This window comes from Tarenaya hassleriana, unplaced genomic scaffold (genome assembly GCF_000463585.1).
Source record: "Tarenaya hassleriana unplaced genomic scaffold, ASM46358v1 Cleome13, whole genome shotgun sequence".
Taxonomy (NCBI): Eukaryota; Viridiplantae; Streptophyta; class Magnoliopsida; order Brassicales; family Cleomaceae; genus Tarenaya; species Tarenaya hassleriana.
Genome location: NW_010963495.1, coordinates 1,634,020 through 1,652,731, shown reverse-complemented (window position 1 = coordinate 1,652,731; position 18,712 = coordinate 1,634,020). Strand labels below are relative to the sequence as shown.

Sequence of the window (18,712 nt, the reverse complement as noted above, 5' to 3'; positions counted from 1 at the left end):
GGGAACAACGTTCTTTTGGAACGTGTCAGGGGTCCAGCGACTTCAGTCGGCGCTGGAGTAAGAGCAGGAGCAGGCTGGGAAACAGGAACAGCTTCATCGGTCGACATCTTCTGTTTCGGTGCCTCAGGGGGGCCGCGTCAGGGGCTTCCTTGCCATCAGGGGAAACTACAGCAGGGTCCTCAGTGACAATGTTAGCAGGGTCCTCGGGGGTAAATGCAGCAGGATTCTCGGGTACCTTGTCCTCAGGGACAATGTTATCAGGATTCTCGGGTACCTTGTCCTCATGGACAGTGTTATCAGGGTCCTCGGGCTCCTTGGGGGCAAATGCAGCAGGATCCTCAGTGGCTTGGGCAGTAGGGTCCTCGGAGACGTGGGCAACAATGTCCTCGGGGGTGTGGGCAGTATGGTCCTTGGAGACGTGGGCAGCAATGTCCTCGGTGGTTTGGGCATTAGGGTCCTCGGGGACGTGGGCAGCAGCTGACTCGATGCCTTGGGTAGCAAAGTCCACTTCCATAGGGTTTCCAGCCATCCCTTCATCATTTTCTCCTTGTACATTTTCCTCAAGAACCTTTGGACTTGCAACCCCCCCTTCTAGGGCTCTGGGAGGAGTATTAGACACTGCATTGCCCTCGTCATCACTTTCTTCACTACGCACAGCCTCAGCACGAGCTTTAAAATGATAAGGCATATCCTTGCCGGCGTAGTAATCACTCGTTGATGAGTTTCTACTACCCACATCTTCATCCCCTTCTCCTTGTCTCTGTGAACGGGGAGTATGCACATCCTCACCACCCTTTGAAGAATGTATTTGTGAATGTGGAGAATACACATTCTCAAAAGGTTCTTCATCCACCGGAAATCCTGCTTTCCTCATCATCTGCTTCACAGAATCTATGATCCTCAATTCACAGGCCTTAATCGCCTCCATCAACCTCCTTTCAGAACCTTTTTCTTCACATTTTTTCCTTTTTTTATTTGTTTTTTTCTTCCATGTTGTTCTCCTTCTTCTTCTTCTTCTTCTTCTTCTTCTTCTTCTTCTACTACTTCTTCTTCATCATCTTCTTCTTCTTTTTCTTCTCGATTCTTTTTCTTCTCCTTCTCTTCTGCCTTCTTATCGGAAGCAGCTCCCCTCGCATCGATATCAAGAGCACGAATATGCTCAAAACAAACAAAAGGTTCTTCATCCACCGGAAATCCTGCTTTCCTCATCATCTGCTTCACAGAATCTATGATCCTCAATTCAGAGGCCTTAATCGCCTCCATCAACCTCCTTTCATAACCTTTTTCTTCACCTTTTTTTCCCTTTTTTATTTGTTTTTTTCTTCCATGTTGTTCTCCTTCTTCTTCTTCTTCTTCTTCTTCTACTTCTTCTTCATCATCTTCTTCTTCTTTTTCTTCTCGATTCTTTTTCTTCTCCTTCTCTTCTGCCTTCTTATCGGAAGCAGCTCCCCTCGCATCGATATCAAGAGCACGAATATGCTCAAAACAAATGCTTTTTGGATCGACCTTCAGTTGATTCATCCAACTGCGCACATCCAGATTGGTAATAGACTCCTCATCGACGTTTGCAAGAAGTGATTCCTCTTCCTCACTTTCTACTGTAAGAATACTTCGAATACCCTGAAAACAAATCACAACAGTTGAATACAATATGACAAGTGAGACCAGTGTGACCAACGTGACCACATATAAAACATAAACAATGTGACCAACGTGACTAGTGGGACCAACGTGACCAGTGTGACCAGTGTGACCAGTGTGACCAACATGACCAGTGGGACCAATGTGACCAGTGGGACCTGTTGGTTTTAATGCTCTAGGATACTCCGTGATATGACATTTTGACTATGTGATGACTCGTTGCTTTATGAATGCATTACATTACCGTTATATGATTGGCATGTTTGTTATATTGCGGTTATCCTTGAATCATCATAGAATGATTCTAAACACCCTGGTCAGTTATCATTGTGGGAACAATGATGAATTAAGACTAGCATGAGGTGTGATTGATGCATTGGATGCATATCACAATCATGGGTACTCGTTGTGAACGAGTGACTGGTTGACCCGCATGAGATTGTCACATGGACAGAGTCATGACTTGAATCTCATACAGCGGGTGACCAGTGAGACCGAATACAAAACATAAACGGTGTCATCTGTGGGACCATTGTGACCAGTGGGACCAACGTGACCAGTGTGACCAAATACAAAATATAAACGGTGTGACCAGTGGGACCATTGTGACGTACCTTTGCTTCGTTGCCAATCTGTTTCATCACCGTCCCGAAAGTCCATTTGGGGTTAGAGATGTGCTTTTTGCACATCCTGGGACAGCTTGGATCGGCATCTTCAACAGTAGTGCACCAACCGTTCGCGCAAAGAGTTTCGATGCATTCGAATGGAAGCACCATGAGAGGGACAACAAATCCAGACAACCACCATCTCTCCTTCGGTGTAGGATTTTGTAGAATCTTCCGCAACTGTTCCACCATTTTCTCGAATGTGTACCTTCCCCACGGAAATTCTTCGCATAACTCAAGTTCATCGACCATATCAACCAGATCATGGTTGATAGAGTCATCGCTTCTGTTTCCGTGGTCGAGTACTCCAGATAGCAACATCAGTGTCGCCAATCTCTTTCTGTCAATCCGACTGTATTTACTCTTTTGCAACTTTTCCAGAACTGCTTTCCTGGTGACCTTCCCAGGTCCGAAGGTCTTTATTCGAAAATCGTTTTTTCTGCGCCCTTCCCAATCTTCCGGATACTGGTTGCACTTCAATCCTGATATAATGGCGTGCTCGATTATAGAGTATCTGATAGGAACGCCATTTAAAACAAACCATAACTGCTCTTTTTCCTCCTCTAACTTCAGTGTTCGGTGTAGGAGGACTGACACAGGCACCATCTTCATGTTCTCGTCACATTTCAAATGGAATATGTGACGAAACTGTGAATCCTCGTTGAAGTACCTCCACTCCTCGGTAGTTAATACCTCTTTCAAACTTTTAATCGTCTGAATCAAATAGCATTTGCTTTCAATCTTCGGTGCGAACTGAATATCTGAGAAATCATATATAGACGGAACCTGCAAAGAAGAAATCAACACTCAATCAGTCAGTGTGACCATTGTGACCACTGTGACCAGCTAAACTCTAACTTCCGTTTCAGTGAATCTAACAACCCATTTTTCACCATAAATCACACGATTAACTTAAAAATCATAAACACAAACCCAAAAAACACAGATTTCTTGCATCGCCTCAAACTCAAAGTCATTTACTACCAAACTTACCTTCAGTTCCTGGTTTTTTCTTCCGCCGCGTCCCGATTTGCGAGCGGGAGTTGAAGTCTTCTTTTGATTTCTGTTCGATTTTGAAGCCATTCTTCTGATTTGTGAGAATCGACGAGAAACGAAAAGATTTCGCCGGATTTCTGAAAAACCAGTTTTTTTTAACAAGAGAGAGAGAAGCAAACATTTTTGAAATTTATCTCGAAACCGACTAAGTTAGGGGTGTCCATTCGGGAAGATTAACCGTCCTTCCTTTATGTTGCGCCACGTGTAGTTTTCATTAAGGTCAATTATGTCTTTTGCTCATTTAGTTTTTTTTTTGAAAAACTAGGGTTTTGGAAGGTAGTTCGTGAAGTCTATGTAGCAAAGTAATGATATATGTGCTATATTTCCGTCCCAAACCCAGCGAATTAAAACGACGACGTCATAAGAGGCACCGATACAGTGCCTTGACACTTTTCGCGGCTTCTTGTTCTTGATGGCAGAAAGCGGGAAAATTCCTCAGAATTTCTGCAGAGGTATTTGAAAATTTTTGAATATACCTTTCCCGATGAATCTCCGTGGTTGATGACATCGATGATTTTTTTTTTTTGGTTTTTTGGCGGCTGGATTAGGGAGTTGTTGGAGAAATGAAGAAACCGCCATTGCAGGTGCAGAACGTGAACCGCTTCGATAAGAACGTCGTCGGAGGTAAAGAAGCTCTTGCGATGGCATTTCTCGGTGATCCGGATTTCAGAGGGAAGCAGCTTAGAGGCCAATTAAGCTTTGTTCTATCAGGTACACGAGCTGCTCGAGAGAGAAATAGCATTGAATTATCGATAGATTTTGCCTTGATTGTGCATGTCTCCGTTGTTGTTGATGAAATAGGAAGGGATGTTTTTGTTTGATGCCTAGGAGAAGAGGAAAATCTACTTTTATCAGATTCGTGCAGATTCACTGAGCAACGAATCTGGAATGGCTCCAACTCATGCTCTGTTTCCTCCCTCTTGTTCTTGTGTTTACACCTTCACAGCTTTGAGGTGTAACTTTGTGTCTGAGAGTCATTGAAGCAGCCTCCCAATTTCCCGGCAGCACAATGCAAACATGCCATTGTTGCCTGTAACTGTAAGCACCCAAATCTGAGTGGCTCGCTGTTTGGTTGTGGAGCTCGCGAGCATTACCTCCTTGCCAAAGGCGCAGTTCTTTGCAAATTTTGACTACCAGGTTGTCATCGTGCACACCCTTCTGACAAGCTTGAGTTTCAGTCGAGTAGCTTATCAGAGAACATATTGTTACGATTTGGTTGTTAGCTTATGTCGATTCCCTATACATTCATATATCTGTTGATATGTTCTGTTCCTATATTTCAGCAAGTTCTATCTGTTTGTACAGCTATTTAGGGAACACATCCTTCCCGATATTTGAATAAGAAATTCCATTCTTTCATTTTCACTTCTATAGTTTCACATGGTATCAGAGCACATCTTCTGATTCCTCTTTCCCCTTTTCGCTTTCCTTCATGTCGAGTCAATCAGATGCTGAGGATACCCATTTCTACTGAGCTTGATATGCTCTCTTTCGCAGCTCAAACAATATGGCTGATGAAGGAGCTGGCATGGTGACGGAGAGGCAAGCGGTTCTGATGAGTGCATATCAGATTCAGACGGTAACCCTCTTGAATCAGCAAATATTTCTAGAGTCTTGCAGATGAAATGACTCGTTCCCTGAACGTAGCGAGTATAAAAAAGGGATTAGATGAAAAAATGATGTTACTGGGAAGGAAATACTGTCGGAGGAACATGGCCTAGTATAACAGGTTTGGTAGCAGATATTCACATTGTTGAAAACTGAGGTGATACATGTCTTCATGTTTGTCGTGAAGCTTAATCCCCAAAAAGCTTCAGGACAAGAATGACATACCCGAAGCACTGAGGGAATCGAGCAAAAGCTCAGGTGTACAAAAGCTCAAGATGTCCCCACATCTTTGGGATTCATAGCTTGGTAATTTGTACCTTTGGATTCTCATATCCTGTCTCACTGAAACCATGAATGGCCATAGTACTCGCAGGTGGCAAGGACTGTAAGATGGTTGGGAACCCGCAAGCAGAGGCGAGCTAATGAGCCGGTTTAGTTCTTGACAGTCAGAGAAGAACCCGTTGAAACACAACCAAGAACCAGAACAGAGCGGGATCAGATGGAGAAGCTGAATCAGAGATGAGAAACAACCCACCAGTCACTCTTTCTGATTTTTGCACTGTTGCCCACAGTATCTTATTACACTTTAGATCTTATGGATTAGATCAACTGCAAAAAAGTGTTTCCTTTTTTTTTTCCATTAAAAACTGAATCTAGACTACATAATAATATAAAACTAAAAACAGCTAAAACCTTCTTTTTTTTCCCTTGCTTTCCAACATTGAAAATGGACAAGCATCATCTACAAGGGGCTTCTTTTTACACACACAAAAAAAGGTATATACATTTTCCACATCCACTAACAAACTCCCAAAAGAAAAAACAGAAGCAAAGTGAACAACTCCCTCAAAGTCTTATCGTCTTAGGTTTGTGTTATCATTATTATTATATGATCTCATCTCATCGCATCGCATTGGATGATGATAATAATAATAATACCACTCTGGGTTTAGGGTTGTGGGCCCCTCCCTAAGAGATGCACCTCATGGAGAAAGTGGAGAGGGGAGAATCAGCGGCGGGAGAGGCGTAAACCCGAGCGTGGTCGCTCTCAAGGCCGTAATCCATCATGGGACGGTACTCGAGATCGTCGTCGTGGTCGTACACGAACTCCGGCATCTCCGCCTCGTTCCTCCTCACCTGCTCCCACAGGTAATCCACTCTGCTTATGTACCTCACCTTCCCATACAACCTACCCACAATCCACATTGTTAGTTCAATCGGTTTTGGTTTCTTCTTCTACAGCTCGCTCTGATTCGGATGGGGGAGGAGTTTTTGCTTACCCTCCGGAGAAGAGGAAGCGGCCGCATGTGGCGAGGAAGAGTCGGGACTGGAGGCCTGGGTGCAGGAAGTATACCTCCTGCAGATTGTCTCTTACATTCACCGGAATCGCGTCGTAGATCGAACGCAGTGCGGAGATCCCCGGGAAATTCTCGCTCCTCTGAACTCCTGTGTGCACGTACAGTACTGCGAACGGTTTTCGTCCCAATCGTGGAAATATCTTCTCCTCCAAGTACGTCTTCAACACCTCCATCGTCAGAAACCGAGCTATAGCACCAAAAAAATCCGAATCAATCTTTAAAGCAAATGAATCGGAATTGAATAAGTGAAGCGAGAGAGAGAGAGAGAGTACCTGGGAAGAATTTGCCGATGATGCGGAGGAGCTTGCGGCCGTGTTTGTCTTTTCCGTGGATCTTAAAGATGTCGAGCTTCTCGATCAGCTGCTTCTGTTCGACCTCCGAAATCTGACCGTTCATGGCGTCTCTCATCTCTCTCTCTCTGTCGGTGAAATCGGCGAGAAAAGTGTGTGAGGGGGCGAGGAAGAAGAAGATGAAGAGGGAGAATAAGCGTGACGAGAGGAATGCGGGGAAGAGGTGATTGCGATGATTGATTGTGAAGCAATTTCAAAGCGACAAAACAGAGTATTTATGGAGAGTGGGACAGGCTCTTTCGAATATTCCATAGCATCTTCCCTTCCTCATATGGGCCCCCGCCGATCGTGGGTCCCTCATCATCCTCCTTTTGACCTTTTTGCCCCTCACAAGATAAGGGAAACCAGGCCCTCCTTTTTGGCCACGTGTACAAATCAACGGCTACTTTTCTTGACCGATATATCCCGCGCGCGCCCGTCACATGATTGTATAAAAGGTATCGTTATCGTCTTAGTTGGTCTACTGGTATGCGTATTTTATCGACACGTACGTACTAACTATTATATGCATTAATTATAAACAACTATGCTTATCACAAAGCTGAAATTTTATCCGCTACAGCTGCAACGTTTGTCCAAAAGGGTATAATAATGATATAATAACAATAACAATAACAATAGCATATTCACATTTTTATAAAAAAAACAATAATAACAATAATAATAATAATAATAATAATAATAATAATAAATCCAAGGCTGGTTGACTCAACTGGTAAATGGTTATGCGTAAAGAGTGCTTCACCCATATTCGAACTCCAATCTTGACAAATCACATAAAATAATAATAATAATAGTAATAATAATAATAATAGAAAAATACATATATTACCATCAGTGGAAATAATTGCAAACATGCATTGATGACGCATGATTAATGATGGTCCCATCAAGGGTATTCACAGCCGCGGGCATGATGTTCTCATTCCTCGTATGTACATATACACTTGCATATGCATGTACAGATAGATACATTCACACCTCCAAACCAAAGGAAGATGAAATTGGTAAAACAAAAAATTACAAAAAAAAGCACCAAACTACACATGACAGACTTGTAGAGACCACAGGTCGACCATCTTTCACATAGATATATCATCTATTACACCATTCTTAGATGGTTTTTAATCCTATGCGCGTCAGAATGAAGAAGATGATGGAATCATCATCATGAATGCTTATCTCAAAGCTGGAATAATAATGAAGGGCTTTGTTCTAAGGCCCTATGTATCCAAGGATGAAGAACAAATGCGACTTACTTGCATGTAATGCTCATCAGGATCAGGAGCTTTCCCTTCAGTAAATTTGCAATACCCCCTTTTTTTTTCCTTTCACTCTTTTCGGATCGACACGAATTTTCTATTGTTGATTGGATTCCAGTGCTTGGTCTAAGCTGAATCCAGATATATCAGCCAGCTCAGTGAGTTCTACTTCCCCGCTTATAACCTAAGGATTTACGAAATGGAAGTGAAACGGGGAATGTAGTGTGATAGAATATGTATGATTCTGGCAAAAACAGAGTTGAGAGGATGCATACCTGCCCATTTATCAGCCACGTCGGGAATCCCTCGATCCCAGCATCAGAACACGCCGTGATTATTTTCGTTCCTTTCTTATATCCGTCGGGGAAACATTCCACATAGTTCAGTAGCTTTGCTGCTTCCCGCCCGAACATCTATAAAGGGATTTTGAAGTTTTCATGAATACAAGTAAGCTCGGGAAACTTGTTCTGTTGGGACAGATGATGATGCATACCTGCTTTTGTTCTAAACAGTGAGAACACCAGAATGCCCCATACATCTTAGCTCCGATAGAGTTTAGGTGTTTTGCTAGGGCAAGAGCAAAGGGACTCGATGGTGCAGTTATCTCGGTCGAAAAATAGGGCAGTTCAATGTTGTCCGAGCTGTCAGCATAGAAAAGAAAAGACACGTCAATGTCATATTCACAAGAAAGGCATCTCCTTTAACCATGTATGGCAGGATATGAGGCGTTTCTTCGTGTGCAACTAACACAAAGGAAGAAAGCTGAACATAGATTACCTGGTTGGGATTGGTTGAGCAGTACTGTATGAAGCAGACAAGGAGGCTACCACTATGATTGCCAAACATACCTGTAACCCAACAACTTGCTGTATGTCCTTCAGCTTCACATCCTATCACAAATAATTATACAAACTTCAGATGTCATATCGAGTTATAATAATATGAGAGATCTGAAATGCGATAGAAAAAGGAGTCAGGAGATACCTTTAAAGAGAGGAAAAATAAACTAAACGATAGAGCAGAAGAGAGCAGACAGTACAAGCACGAGGCTCCCGAGAGTTTCGTGGAAAGGATATACAGGAAATATGCACTAGCAGATGCCATGGCAGTTGCCGCTCCAAGTAATACAAAACGCCCGTTGTTATGACTGATCCCAAAAGGCAGCTGCTTTCCCCCTAGCTGTGCCCCTAAAGCCGTAACTAAACCATACATAACCATTCCAATCGCAGGGAGAGGAACACCTGGCAAATTTAAAAGGATTGTCATTGAGCAGATTACCTGCAATAGCAATTTGTGTGAGAGAACTCCAGTCAATAAGACAATTCTTTGGCACAACAATGCCAGAGGAGAGGACAAAAACGAGAATGATGGGTACGAGCGCTATTCAGCATAACAGTTCTATTTACACCGAGCGCACAAGATCAAGAATAATTTTAGTCTCAAGGAACAGATTCATACCTAAGGTCAGCTCGAGGTCGATTTCCGAAACAGTACTAGCAAGATAAGGTCAAGGCTTGCATTTATGGCTGCACTTCAAATTACAGTAGAAATAAACTTTTCCACAACATCAAACCATGAATATAAATCTCACTAGGAACTCAAAATTTTCAACCGTGCTTCCATGATAGTCTATTACAATGGCTACCAAAAAGCAAACACAAACTTGGATAAGTTTAGACTCAGGACTTCCAAAATTCAATCAATCTCGAAGGTCATTAACTAAACAGACAGACTCCCATTCACTGGACAAGATCACCCAATTCGAACTAAACAAATTAGAGCGACCAAAAATGGAACTACTTTCACCAGTAGGTACAGCAAACAAAGTAAAGAAGAGTACCGAAAACGGAGGCGTAATCGCTGTCCAAGACATCGCCGCAAGTGCCGCCACCAACGGGACAAAACGCATCGGAGCCAGTCACCTTGAGGTAGCTCAAATACGCAGTTTCTATCAACCCAACACCGCCAAGTACGGTGCACCATTTGTATGTCGTAACGCTGTCAGATAAGCCTTCAGTTGTAGGAGACGATGAAGACGAAGACGAAGACGAAGACAGAGACGGCGCAGCGCCAGGCGTCGAATCTCCATTTTCTTCCTGCTCAGACGACAAACACTTGACCGGAAAAACTGGGAACCGTCGACTCAAAACCTAATTCAAATGCCCAACTCAAGTTAACACAAAACAGAGGACCAGACAGCAAATTGAAGAAAGAGAGACAGAACAAGAATTACCCAGAATCGGTTCGGTATAAGAGAGGGAGTAGGAGAGGAACGAGGAGTGCAGCGAAAAGAGAACCGAGGAGACGATACGGAGACGAACGTCGCCATCATCGTCGTCGTCCGAAATCGTAACCACCATTTGGAATGCCAATGGCTTGGGCAACCTCATCTCTCTGCTCAGCCACTAGCCTCAAACATGGGCCCTTAAAAGCCCAGTAAACTATTAAGTTGAGCCCATATTTAACATTCATTCTACTCTTTTGGGCCTGTAATATTTTAAGCATTATTTATACCAATGACTTAAAATAAAAATAAAAAATAAATAAATACAATAGTGCAATTTTCTAAAATAAATACTCATTTCAGACATTAAATCGATGCCATTTTCTTATGTTTTATAAACACTAATTTATTTCTGGTTCCAATTTTTTTCCCTTTGTGGACGGACCATCTATATGTTCGTAAAAACAATTATTATAACCAACGGTGTTATTAAAACCTAGATTCTCAATCTAAATTATTTATTTTAATGATATTTTGACATAGGAATAATATCCAAGAGATACTTATCCATTGTTGGGGGATGGGGAAAGTGAAGAAGCCGAGATGTGAAAGCTGGAGCTTATCGTCCACGCATGGCTTACATGGAAACAATACGACACTCCGAGTTCGGATATATCCATACACCGTCTGACGTGGCATCCCCAATTCCTCTTTGTCTGCTTTTGTTTTGCCATACTCTATATATAGAGAGAGAGCGCGGCACAAAAGAGGCAACTAAGTCTCAACACCTAACACAAGCACGAAGCAAGAAGAAGAAACCATGGAAACGACGGCGTTTATTCCATCCTCTCGGCTCGGGAACTGGCCATCGGCCTTTGATCGGCCCTCTCGGCTCAGGAGCTGGAACATCATCAAGGCCATTGATCCGAGAGGTTCAAACTTGCGGTGAGCGAAAAATCATAACTTACTTGGATAAGTGATTCTCTCTCAAGCTAACTCATGGCTTCTTATTTACTTATGAAGAACCAGGGCAACACGGAGAAGGAACTCACTACTAGTAGAGGAGCCAAGCCGAATCCTGACGTCCGTGCCGGTGAGAGTTGCACACGAGCTGGCTCAAGCGGGTCATCGCTATCTCGACGTTAGAACACCCGACGAGTTCAGTGCAGGCCATCCATCCGGTTCCATCAACGTTCCTTACTTTTACCGGGTTGGCTCAGGTCTGACAAAGAACCCGGGTTTCTTGAGGCAAGTCTCGTCTCATTTCAGAAAGCATGACGAGATCATCATCGTAAGTTTTACATTCCTCTCACCATTTTCACACTCCATCCATGTTTTGCTATGTTCCATTCCAAACCCGACATGCCCATTTGCAGGGTTCTGAGAGTGGCGAGAGGTCTCTCATGGCTTCCGCTGATCTCCTCTCGTCCGTAAGTGTTTTCACCGCCTTTTGCTCTACACTGCCACCATAACTTGTACACAATACCTGACTTATTTGTAAATATATATTAAATATATGCTTTCATCTGAGAACAGGGCTTCACTTCAATCACCGACATTGCTGGGGGATACACCGCCTGGTCACAGAATGGTCTCCCTGTAGAAGACTGAACATCTTCCTGTGCTCATATAGCCAGTCCTGTACATTAGCTTCAACCAGGAATGCTTGTATCTGTTATCACTACTTATTAGTAGACAACTTGAAAATGAATAAAATCTTTCTAGAGCAGCTAATATCGAAAAGAATTCAAAACCTGACAAGGACAGCATCCTTTTCCGGTGGGATTTTAGCTTATTCAATCACTCGTTAAATGATCAGATGAAGTGAGGCTACAGCATGAATATGCAAGTCTCTGCAAATATTCTTCGCCTGAGGCAACTAATTTATTATAAGTGTGTGTTGCTATAAAGAACGACATCGAAAGAGACTAAAAGGAGAATGATCTACAGTTGAAACGGGGTTCCTCCAACTAGTCATGAAAAACAAAAAACTGTACAACGCAAAATGTAAAGCGACAAACCGATCAGAACACGAGTTTCAGCGCATCCAAATGTCAGTGATGACCCTTTCTCAGAGCTGAAAAGATTCCTCCATGTTTATCCTTGCGACGACCCTCATCTCCAACCTGGTTTTCACCATAATATGTACTCAGAATTGGTCTCGTAAGGGTTTATGCAGGTGATGTACAGTAATTAAGCGATTACCTTGCAGGTTATCTGTTGAAGAATTTCTATGATTTCTGAGAATTTGGGTCTTTGAGCTGCGTCTTGCTGCCAGCATTTCTCAAGAAGTTCAGCCAGTTTTGGGTGGGTGTGCTTCGGAATTTCGGGTCTCAGTCCCTGAAAGCAAATGCAATTCATAAGTCACAAGTCTCTTGCAACGTGGAGGGAAAGAAAACGGAGATCCTATAAACGTACTTTCTGGACAACGCCAACAGCTGCTTGTAGTGGAGTCAAGTAAGAATAAGGGAGCTGTTTCCATTCACAATACACGAAATATCGCCATTAAATGCGAAAGTTAATGCAGTTAACTTCAAATTCAACCACTAAGAATCCTAATTCAAATCTTGAAAAAAGAGAGACTCACTTCCCCTGTAAGAAGTTCCCACAGCACTATCGCAAAGCTGAAGACATCTGCCCTGTGATCGTAAGGTCTGTGCTCAATGACCTACGTTCAGCAGAGTATATTGTTAGATGCAGAAAGGAGGAAACTAATGAGACAGCTCAACAGTATAGAAAGCTTAAAACAAACAAGAAAAGAGCCTCCACAGCCTAATGTACGGCTAGATCTCATTTAAGGTTGGTCTAACTTTGTTTCTCACATAAATAGCTATGGTACAAGAAATATCGATCTGAAGGGCAAACATATAGTTGACTCGTCATAACTGACGTGATGTTCACAGGAACTGCAAAAGCATAACTCACAACTGTGCAAGTCAGACCATATCTTTAAAACGAGGGATTTTTTACCTCTGGAGCCATCCATCTGTATGTCCCTGTTTCAGCCGTCATGACCCCTGACTGAGTCTGCACTCTGGCAACCCCAAAATCAGCAACCTTGACAACCTGGTAAAATTATATGTAGTCAGTATTGTAGTGTTGTGGTGGTTGTAGATGAATATAGCAATTCTGTATAGAAAAAATGCAAAGAAACGTTTCTAGAGTTTCATTGGTCTACTAGCTGAAGACTGAATTAACAGTGGCCAGACAATGAGGCTTACTCCATGCTCATCCATCAGAAGATTGGCAGTCTTAAGGTCCCTATGAATAATATTGTTCTGATGCAGATAGTTCATTCCTTTTGACACATCAAGGGCCACCTTGAGCAAAGTTTGAAGCTTAAAAACGCCTTTCTGTTTGTGTAGAAAATCATATATACTTCCCTGAGCCATGAACTCTGATACAGCAAGATAAAACTCAATCAATCATGTGTTTATGCAAACATAAGAAACTATGGTAAATACCCAAATAACGTGGATTTGAATTACAAGCCAAACCCTACACATAATTGCCTCCTGAGAAACGTTTCTCACCAGACATACAGAAACAGATCTAACATAATAAAGGAACGAGCCAAATAAAACCCATTGTTATTCTCAGCGTCTACTTAAAGCTTACCAGTCACAATGCAGAGGTTTGGAGATCGTGTGCAAGCACCAATAAATTGAACAACATTTTTATGCCGGATTTTCCTACAAACAGGAAACTGTCAGCAACGAAAAGTGAAGAGAATGATCACATCTAAAAGTGTGAATAATGATTACTCATACATAGTAGTAAGTAGCGCCAAGACTCACTATAAACCACAGCATGTAAAGACACGAAAATCATGATTAAGAAAATCAGGTTTCTCTTTTTTCACTGATAGTATAAAACTGAGGTTAAATAAAGGCTCCAAAATGGGATTTCAGAGGTATTCATGGCAAATTCTATAATAGCTCAAGAAGCAAAAAGCCTGCAGAACAAATATGCAACCACGTGACAGAGGGAATCAATAACACCAGACCTCATTATATATACTTCCTGAGAAAACTCTCTCAGCATTTCTGCATTTACACGCTCAGGCTTGAAGACTTTGATAGCGACTTCCTGACTGCAATAGGTACCTCTGTACCTATATAACCAAAAATGAATAAATGCTTATACTTACCAGAATCTTTCAGCGTTCACAAATAGAGATTTAGGTATAAGAAAACTCACAGATCCCCAAATGACCCAGATGCCACTTTGCTTTCAATTTTGAGTTGCCTCATATCAATTTCCCAGTCATCAGTTCCATCGGTAGGTATTTCAACGCAGGCAGGTAAACAATCATTGCTTGATCTTCCATGCTCAAAGAAAGTAGTTGATTTCTGTTTTTGAAAAGATTGATCCTGTAGCGTAACAAGAGCAAGATATAGCGAGAGGACAACTGCCAAAAATTGATCCATGACATACAGATGGAACTTAGCAAAGAGACGGGTATAAAGATGAAACAAAACGTACTGAAAGATAGGCATTGTCATTGCAAGAGAACATATTTTTTTACTAAACATGGTCCAAAAATAACTCTAACACATTATTTGCACTTTAAGAAATCAAATTAGAGGAGAGGGAGAACATATGATCTTTTAGGTCATGAGGATAAGAAGTACCAAGGAAAAATTAGATATAGAAAGTACCTTGAGCTTCAGTGTCTCCCTCCTCAATGCATCTTTTAGACCATCTGTTTCCTACAATGCCAAAGTGCATAAAATTCTTCAACCAGCTTAGTGATAACAAAGATAAGAAAGGCCATCGATAGTTGATACTTGACTTTATCATCCACTTTAGGTGCTACGGACCATAAGAAAAATAATGCTTCTAAAGCAGAAAATCAGACTATACCTCGTGTGCCCAACCATCAACAACAAAGACATCCAGAGAGAAACCGTCGACAGTGGAAAAAGCATGAGCCTCTTGAATATTCAGGCCAATTTCACCAAGCAACAAAGTTAACTGAAAACAAACGATCTTCTCAATCAGATAATCAGATGAACTAATGGAAAACAACACGGTCAAAACTCAAAAGGTTTCTGAGTCACTCCTTTTACTAACCAAGAAATAAACTTTAGCACAATAGATTAATGAACACCATACCATGCTGCCATTCTAAGAGTTAATAACAGAAAAATAGAAAAAGAAATACTAGTCACAAACCTGGCTTAGGAGTTTCGGTTTGTCAACAGTTGAAAAGGTGATCTCGTGCATATGTCTACAAGATTGCAACAACAGGATTACATAGTCGTACATAGTCAGATAATAAATCAGGTCAAGCTGAAAAAGATGAGTCTACATCTCCATGCCACGAAGCAGTCTTGATTGAGGTATATGCAAACCATACAGAAGAAACTATAATGACAGAAGTTAAATGAAATCTCACCGAGAATTCTGCGATGTTGAATTCACAGCACTATCTACGTCTTCAACATGATTTCCATTGCCTTGTGTAATCACCTCGAAATTTGGGGAACCAAAGGTAGGTGGTGGGTGAACGCTTTTGAAAGGAACCAAGAACACAGTTAAGAAAAAGAATGAATTTGAAGAAAGAGCGACAAGGAGAATCTCAAATTGATAACATCGTACCCTGGTCTACTCGAATTGTACGAGCTTTGTGCATCTTCCTTCACCGCAGGGTCAGAAGGGTCAGAGTCGCCAATATTCCCATTTAATGTGGGAACAACCTGCAAAAAACAGAGGAGTGCACGCACTAATCAGCTGAACAAAAGAGAGAATGTCAACATAGCATCCAAGTTTTACCCCAATTAAGCACCTAAATCCTAAACATGGAAGCTACTAAAAAAAGTTCTAATATCAGACACAAGCTACGCCAAATTGGAAGAAGCTTAATACCTGGACACAATGAACTTCGAACACGGGCCTATTTGCAGGATCTTCTGCCAATTTCAGCAACCTCTGATGTGTGAGGACATCTTCTGCCCTCTCAACATTAACATCCAGAGCATATCTGAACATTGAAGTACCATGCATCAGCAAAATGCCCAAACGACAGAGAGGCAATAAAGTTCGAACGAAGATACTAACAGACAGATCTAAAAACTTTACTCAACTGATCGTCCATCACTGATAAAGACACGTGTTAAGAAACGAAAAAAGAGAAAGAGAAACATAACGGCTGATTGATCCTCAATTTTATTTAAAACCCTTTTTAAAAAGTTTCTGGAAGAGAGAGGAATCAGTCGCCGTCCAAGAACAATGCTTCGTAATACGAAACAAATCAAGCAAAAGAAAGCTGAGGAAGTCGAAGAATTTCAGCAGTACAAACACAAAACTAAGCAGATAACAAGTTCCAAATGTCGTGGAAGATACTACGCCAAAAACCTAGGGTTAGGTAGGAGAAGAATACCGAGCAGGAAGGCGATTGAAATGAAGCCAAAGTTGATCCTCGAAGTCAGGATGATCGGCTTCTTCGTAGTTAGATTCCTGGATTCGACGGAGAACGTCTCCGTACCCCTCGAGCTTCATCCGGTGCTGCCTAGGGTTTTCCTTCGGCAGCGGCGACGCGACGGGTCTGCTGCCGCAGCTCTCCGTCTCCTCTTTGATCGCCATGGAAACAGGCAAAAACCACGACACCGAATAGAAAAGAGCGGTAAACAAAACCTCCGAACAATCACTTCGATTCGAAATTAGAGGAGAATGATCCAAGATTCAGGTTTTTTGGATGAGCGAGAGAGAGAGGCAGAGAAAAATTCGGAGAGCTTTGTTAACGAAAGAAAAGGGGAGAAGGAGAGAGAGCCAGAGAAATTTTTAGAGGGCTCTGTTAACCAAAAAAGAGGAGAGAGAGAGGTGAACGTTACGGTGTGTAACACTAAGGGATTGTCCACGTCAGCAAGTGGTGGGAACCTCTTTTTGAGAGCGTGGGTCACGAGACTCCCACTTATTCTTATTTATTTATTTTTTTCATTTTTTTTTCCATTTGGACAGTGATGCTTAGCTTATGCAGAAGATTAAAAAGAAAATAAATTATAAAAAGAGTTGATTGTGGCATGTGTGTGTAACAATATATGATTTTTTTTTATACGGCATATATCGTCAGATGATCTAAAGATGTGTGTAAAATGATCAAATATGGTAATAATAATTGACCAGCTCTTGGCACACATTATACAATGGGGGGGGTGAGACCACTGATTATGCCCCATGGTTTTTAATAATACAAGAGAATAATCATTGATTATGGGCAATGATAGTATTGTAATTATTGCAAATAAGAAACATTGGATCACCCGGTTGCATTATTTTATTTGCCTTACACAAATCAACCCCACAATAGTTTCTTTACATCTTACAAATCCTGACGACAATATTCAAAGTTGGCACAACGAATTTATAGGTAAAATTACACATAACAATCCAAAAGAATGTACAAAACGAGAACTATCACACTGTCCCTGTCGCTGGTAAATAAGATTTCATGGAAACATTCGGACTTTTTAAGTCGTTAAGGTGTCGGGAAGAGTCATGGAGTGAGCTCCGATGATCTTACCACCGACATCGGGGAAGTTCTCGTAGTCGGGAAGAGGGCTGACCTTACCGTCGGAATCGACTAGTAGAGGGTATTTGATAAGGTGACCTTGCAGCTCCGTGAATTCCGGTGATATGAATTTCCTCCAGTTGTCTTCCGCGATACGGTTAACCGATTTTACGCATTCCACTTCCCCTGCCTCCACGAAATGGTTACCCGTCACACCCATATGCTCCGCCCATAACGACATTCTGTACCCGTATACCTGTTGTACTGGATATGTTAAATGGAGGGGATTGGAAAATGGATGGAGAATGATGCAATGGAGACACTTTGTTCATGATATAAGATTATGTGATGTAAAGGACAAGAGTGTGAACCTGGCCACGTGGATGTTTCCCCTTGCTAGACCATGTCTGATGGGGTTGATATGCGCCCATTGCTATTTCCGTGTCTTTTGTGCCAGCCAATGATCTTTGGTTAATATTGGCAGATCCGATGATTACATACTCATCATCTACTATCATCCCTTTCGCGTGCACGTAAATCATGAACCGCTGGAACTTAAATGAATCCGGGACCTGAACGCAGTCGAGGTTTTAGGACATTATGGGAGAAGGTAATAAAATATCCACCACTGATTACAGGAAGTATGCTTCATCTGTCCAAAACCTGAACCTAGTGAAACGGTTTTAGTTTTCAAAAAGCATACCGAATTGCCATTGCCGTTGCCGTTGCCATTAGTCATGTTATCTGGAAGTTGCTCACGTTTACCAAGGCAGTAAAAGTTGAGGTAATCCAGAGGATGAGCATCTGAAATCTGCATCGACTTCAGCTCCCGTGCTATAACATCATACATCATTTGCATTGTCTGGCTCTGCAGCAAAATCAGAATTGTTGGAAACGTTCCCCAACAGCACAGGAAGAATCTATGGTTTCAGATAATAAAATTACCTGCCAGTATAGAATTTCCTGTACAGGGCCAGATTTTGGATCACCTTCAGGCCACAACGGTATAACGACATACACTGCAAATCTTTCCCT

General features: G+C 41.9%; 6 protein-coding genes and 1 long non-coding RNA gene across 9 annotated transcripts in view; 2 read left to right on the top strand and 5 right to left on the bottom strand.

Moving 5' to 3' along the window:
• Nucleotides 1–25: 25 nt before the first annotated feature.
• LOC109116427 (uncharacterized protein At3g43530-like) lies at nt 26–3,389 on the bottom strand. Its single transcript, XM_019201822.1, has 4 exons — nt 3,300–3,389; nt 2,256–3,092; nt 1,429–1,620; nt 26–877 (listed from the first exon to the last, which is right to left on the bottom strand). Exons 1-4 carry the CDS (start codon nt 3,387–3,389, stop codon nt 26–28), a joined length of 1,971 nt encoding a protein of 656 aa, XP_019057367.1.
• Nucleotides 3,390–3,730: 341 nt separating this feature from the next.
• On the top strand, nt 3,731–5,786 carry LOC104807520. Of its 3 annotated transcripts, XR_770768.1 has the most exons (4): nt 3,731–3,814; nt 3,911–4,073; nt 4,309–4,499; nt 4,860–5,786. It is a non-coding gene; the product is annotated as an uncharacterized LOC104807520 (long non-coding RNA). The 3 variants fall into 3 exon arrangements; XR_770766.1 differs by having other exon boundaries at nt 4,309–5,786; XR_770767.1 differs by having other exon boundaries at nt 4,164–5,786.
• Nucleotides 5,655–6,868, bottom strand: LOC104807521 (ganglioside-induced differentiation-associated protein 2). The gene is made up of 3 exons (XM_010532828.2): nt 6,601–6,868; nt 6,251–6,515; nt 5,655–6,159 (listed from the first exon to the last, which is right to left on the bottom strand). The coding sequence occupies exons 1-3, from the start codon at nt 6,734–6,736 to the stop codon at nt 5,940–5,942; spliced, it is 621 nt and encodes a 206-aa protein (XP_010531130.1). The 5' UTR covers nt 6,737–6,868; the 3' UTR covers nt 5,655–5,939.
• A 670-nt stretch (nt 6,869–7,538) lies between these two features.
• LOC104807519 (thiol-disulfide oxidoreductase LTO1) lies at nt 7,539–10,314 on the bottom strand. Its single transcript, XM_010532827.1, has 7 exons — nt 10,174–10,314; nt 9,781–10,090; nt 8,925–9,181; nt 8,718–8,830; nt 8,434–8,581; nt 8,216–8,353; nt 7,539–8,124 (listed from the first exon to the last, which is right to left on the bottom strand). Exons 1-7 carry the CDS (start codon nt 10,270–10,272, stop codon nt 8,038–8,040), a joined length of 1,152 nt encoding a protein of 383 aa, XP_010531129.1. The 5' UTR covers nt 10,273–10,314; the 3' UTR covers nt 7,539–8,037.
• Nucleotides 10,315–10,923: 609 nt separating this feature from the next.
• LOC104807518 (rhodanese-like domain-containing protein 15, chloroplastic) lies at nt 10,924–11,900 on the top strand. The gene is made up of 4 exons (XM_010532826.2): nt 10,924–11,109; nt 11,188–11,455; nt 11,541–11,594; nt 11,701–11,900. The coding sequence occupies exons 1-4, from the start codon at nt 10,985–10,987 to the stop codon at nt 11,773–11,775; spliced, it is 522 nt and encodes a 173-aa protein (XP_010531128.1). The 5' UTR covers nt 10,924–10,984; the 3' UTR covers nt 11,776–11,900.
• A 102-nt stretch (nt 11,901–12,002) lies between these two features.
• On the bottom strand, nt 12,003–16,967 carry LOC104807517 (serine/threonine-protein kinase STY17-like). Its single transcript, XM_010532825.2, has 16 exons — nt 16,550–16,967; nt 16,036–16,150; nt 15,769–15,866; nt 15,566–15,679; nt 15,343–15,397; nt 15,031–15,141; nt 14,826–14,876; nt 14,365–14,537; nt 14,171–14,278; nt 13,783–13,856; nt 13,386–13,561; nt 13,135–13,230; nt 12,752–12,832; nt 12,583–12,636; nt 12,370–12,504; nt 12,003–12,290 (listed from the first exon to the last, which is right to left on the bottom strand). The coding sequence occupies exons 1-16, from the start codon at nt 16,750–16,752 to the stop codon at nt 12,219–12,221; spliced, it is 1,716 nt and encodes a 571-aa protein (XP_010531127.1). The 5' UTR covers nt 16,753–16,967; the 3' UTR covers nt 12,003–12,218.
• A 444-nt stretch (nt 16,968–17,411) lies between these two features.
• The window catches only part of LOC104807516 (phospholipase D delta-like), a 4,640-nt gene continuing 3,339 nt past the window's right edge, over nt 17,412–18,712 (bottom strand). Inside the window, exons 8-11 of the mRNA XM_010532824.2 lie at nt 18,623–18,710; nt 18,381–18,545; nt 18,049–18,249; nt 17,412–17,933 (exon numbers count right to left, since the gene is read on the bottom strand). Of these exons, the coding sequence (XP_010531126.1) occupies nt 17,637–17,933; nt 18,049–18,249; nt 18,381–18,545; nt 18,623–18,710 (751 nt within the window). The 3' untranslated portion in view covers nt 17,412–17,636. The remainder of the gene's footprint in view (nt 17,934–18,048; nt 18,250–18,380; nt 18,546–18,622; nt 18,711–18,712) is intronic.